Genomic DNA, 4,149 nt, shown 5'->3' on the forward strand with positions numbered 1-4,149 from the left:
AGTGTGGAAACATAGAGGCTATGTTAGGAGAAACCGATTAACCCCGGAAGGCGGTTAGATTGGGCCTTACTTCGATATTCATGCATGTTTAGTTTACCATTGATTTGCTACTTTGTTATTGCATGATCAAGCGGCATCTACATCTACCCATTTCCCTTGGTGCTTAGTTATATTAATTTTAATCCATTTCGTTCTTAGTTTAATCTCTTAGTTATTCACACTTCTTGTTCCGAGATAGCTTAGACTCTAGGTAATGAATGCGGTGTTTATGCATTTCTCCCTATGGTTTGACCCCTCTACTTGCCCTATATTTGTAATAGGTTGAGTTGAGTGTTATAAATTGTATTTGATTTAGGTGTAGTTGTTTGACGACGCAATTATTCCTTTGTCAAATTGGCGCCGTTGCCGGGGAGACGGCTTCCATTGCTATTTCATTGCTTGTTTGAGACTATCTCATCTTTTATTTGTTAGTGTTTTCTACTTTTGTTACTTGTCAGTGCTTACGTTCTTCTTAGCTTTGTTGTAAGAACAGAGGACGAACCCGCTCAAGATCTTTGATTCCCATCGATCCAGAGCTAGAGAGGTCTTTGTCCCTACTTCAAAGAGAAGCAAGAGCAAGGAGTAGAAATTCTCATACCCCAACGAGAGAAGTAAGAGAATTAGAAGATACTCCACCCTCCCCCTCAAGTGAAGAATTAGATAGCCCTAACTCATCATCGAGTTTAGAAATCAACCCTTTCTCAACCTATAAGTTCGAGAGTGAAGAAGGTTCTAAAATGGGAGAGATTACACCTTTGAGTCGTCTTGGGGCCCCTGAAGCTTTTAGAGCGCAATGTGGGATCCTAACTCCTACTACTCAAGACAATAATTTCGAGATCAAGCCTAATTTTATTGCTTTGATTGAGAGGAAACAATTCTCGGGTGGAAAGTTTGAGAGTCCTCATGAGCACTTAAAAGAGTGTGAGAAATATTGTGACACGGTAAAGGTCAATGGAGTGACTCAAGAATATATCCGCCTCAAAATATTTCCATTTTCACTAATTGGGAGAGGTCTAGAATGGATAGAGAAGGAGGTGCCCCCTAATTCTCTCACAACATGGGACCAAGTGACTACGGCTTTCTTGAGGAGGTTCTATAACCATAGGAAGACCGCCGAGGCTCGGTCTTCGATTCAAGGTTTTTGCCAAAAGAGTGGTCAGTCTCTAAGTGCGGCATTGGAACGATACAAAGAGCTTCAACGTCAATGCCCACACCATGGGATACCCAAGTATCAACTCATTCACACTTTCTATGGAGGTCTCACACCTCAAGGAAGAACAAGCCTAAACGCCACGGCCGGCGGTCCAATCATGAACAAAGGAGAGCATGAAGTGGAGTGTATTATAGAGGAGGCCGCAAAACACTATGATGATTGGTACGAAGGAGAAAGGGATGCTACTTCTAGTAAGGGTGTTTATGCATTGGAGCAAGCCAACGCAATCATCAACCTTTCTACCCAAATCTCCAAAATGACCAAGCAAATGGATGAATTGATGAAAGAAAGGTCCAACCCTCATGGTAATACCTCCCCTTCAACAAAGGGAGGCAATGGTATGGATACTTCCTCCTCTTCTTATAATACAATGCCCCAAGGATGCATGTTTTGTTCTAATTGTGAAACCTATGATCATGATACCTCTCATTGTGTATATGCTTGTGAAGTTCAACCCCCTTCCCATGAACATGATGATAATACAGAAAACGTCAATGCTATGAATTTTGCTCCTAGAATGGGAAATGTAGGGAACTTGAGGCCAAACTCCAATCAAATGGGGAATTGGAATCAAGGTGGAAACCGTGGTTGGAACCAAGGTAGTGGTGGTTATGATAACCAATACCATGGTGGGGGAGTCCTTCCAATTTCAATGGAAGAGGCTACTCTAACCAAAGGGGGTATGGTAATTAAAACCAACAACCTAATCCCCGATACCATGACCATCAAAATCAAAATTTTGGTGATCAAGGTAACATGGGAAATAATCAACAAAGCAATGTTCCTAACCAAGGCACGGGAGGCAATAGGGGCCAATTTATTTCTAACTATGCCCAAACTAATAGGCCTCCGGGTTTCCATCAACCCCAACTCCCTCCACCTCAACAACCTCTTCAACTTGAAGCCCCTCCAATTGATCCAGTGATGGCTAAATTAGATGCTCTTTTGAAAATGCATGAGGAGGATAAAAAGAAACATGAAGAGGCCCAAAAACGCACCAATGCTCAAATGAAAATGCTTGAGACCCAAATTGCTCAACTTGCATCTAATTCATCCCCTTCTTCTTCTTCTTCTTCTCACATCCCAAGTCAAGGAGTTAACCCAAAACCTTTGTATGCCATGATAACTAGGAGTGGGAAGGTAGTAGGGAGTGACCCTTTAGTTGAGGAAGAACCCTAAGAAGAGGTGGAGTTAGAGAATGAGGGTGAAAAACCCAATGAGCCATTGAGTGTTGAAAAGGAAAAACATGTTGAGGTGCCAAAGGAAAAAGAAGCCACCCCCTTGCCCCTAAATTGCCAACCTAGAGAGGAGAAGCTACCCTTTCCACTACGATTTGTGAGAGCTAAACTTGATACCCAATTTGGGAAGTTTTTGGAAGTCATTAAGAATTTGCATATTTCCGTCCCTTTTGTTGATGCTATGAAGCAAATGCCCCACTATTCCAAATTTTTGAAAGACCTTTTGAGTGGGAGAAGGGAGTGTGAGACGGTGATTTTGACCGCCAATTGTAGTGCAATTCTTTCCAACAAACTTCCTACCAAATTGAAAGATCCGGGTAACTTTTCCATCCCTTGTTCTACCAATGGCATTGAATTTGATAAAGCCTTGTGTGATTTAGGAGCAAGTGTGAGTCTCATGCCCTATTCCGTCTACCAAAAGCTTAGTGTAGGAACCCTCTCCCCCACTAACATTACTCTCCAACTAGCTGACCGTTCCGTTAAGTTCCCCATGGACAAAGTTGAGGACATTCCCCTTAGGGTAGGAAAGTTCACATTCCCCGTGGATTTCTATGTGCTAGAGATGGATGAGGATGAGAGGATTCCTATAATTTTGGGTAGACCATCTCCAGCTACTTCTAGAGCTATCATCGATGTGAAGGAGGGGAAGATATCCTTGAAGATTGACAATGATTCTATTGAGTTTGATTTGAATAATGTCATGCAACAACCCTCCTAAAGTGGTGAATGCTTTAGGGTAGATGTTCTTGATACCGTTCTTAATGAATTTTCTCGCTCCCACTTGCATGCTACTAATGATCCTTTTGAAAGTGTGTTGTTGAATGAATCAAAGTTAGGTACTCACAAAGAAGACATACAATTCTATGAGGATTTGCTTGAGTAAAGCAAGAAGGAGTGCAAGGATGCGAGCATGGAAGAAGAGGCTCCTTACATTCATGACCTCTTTCAAGTTGAAGAAAGAGAAGAGAGCCCCAATGGTAAAGGAGCACCAAAAGTAGACTTGAAACCTCTACCTTTGAGCTTGAGGTATGCATTTCTTGGTCCCGACGAGTCTTTCCCCGTGATTGTAAATTCTAACCTAACGGAGGAGCAAACCTCCCTCTTGATCAATGTTTTGAGAAAACACAAGAAAGCTTTGGGTTATACCATTGATGATATCAAAGGTATTAGTCCATCTTTATGTATGCACAAAATTGATGTAGAAGGAGATGCCAAACCCGTTAGGTAAAGGCAAAGAAAGCTTAACCCTTCCGTGCAAGAGGTTGTGCGGAAGGAAGTGGCTAAGCTTCTTGATGCGGGAATTATTTACCCAATTGCGCATAGTGATTAGGTATCTCCCGTGCAAGTTGTGCCTAAGAATGGGGGCATGACGGTAGTGAAAAATGATCATGATCAACTAGTACCCATTAGACTTGTTACCGATTGGAACATGTGTATTGACTATCGCCAACTTAACACAAGTACATGCAAAGATCATTTTCCACTACCGTTCATTGATCAAATGTTGGAAAGGCTTACAAAGCATCCCTTCTATTGTTTCCTTGATGGTTACTCGGGATTTTTCCAAATCCCAATTGACCCCAAGGATCAAGAGAAGACGACTTTCACATGCCCCTACGGTACTTATGCATATTGTAGGATGCCTTTCGGGCTTTGTAA

At 42.1% G+C, this 4,149-nt stretch overlaps 1 protein-coding gene across 1 annotated transcript; it reads left to right on the forward strand.

Annotated features, from left to right (window-relative positions):
• The first annotated feature begins 776 nt into the window (after positions 1 to 776).
• LOC110696955 lies at positions 777 to 3,208 on the forward strand. Its single transcript, XM_021874291.1, has 3 exons — positions 777 to 1,932; positions 2,004 to 2,392; positions 2,492 to 3,208. The coding sequence occupies exons 1-3, from the start codon at positions 777 to 779 to the stop codon at positions 3,206 to 3,208; spliced, it is 2,262 nt and encodes a 753-aa protein (XP_021729983.1).
• The last annotated feature ends 941 nt before the right edge of the window (positions 3,209 to 4,149 follow it).

This window comes from Chenopodium quinoa, unplaced genomic scaffold (assembly GCF_001683475.1).
Source record: "Chenopodium quinoa cultivar QQ74 unplaced genomic scaffold, ASM168347v1, whole genome shotgun sequence".
Classification (NCBI taxonomy): Eukaryota; Viridiplantae; Streptophyta; class Magnoliopsida; order Caryophyllales; family Amaranthaceae; genus Chenopodium; species Chenopodium quinoa.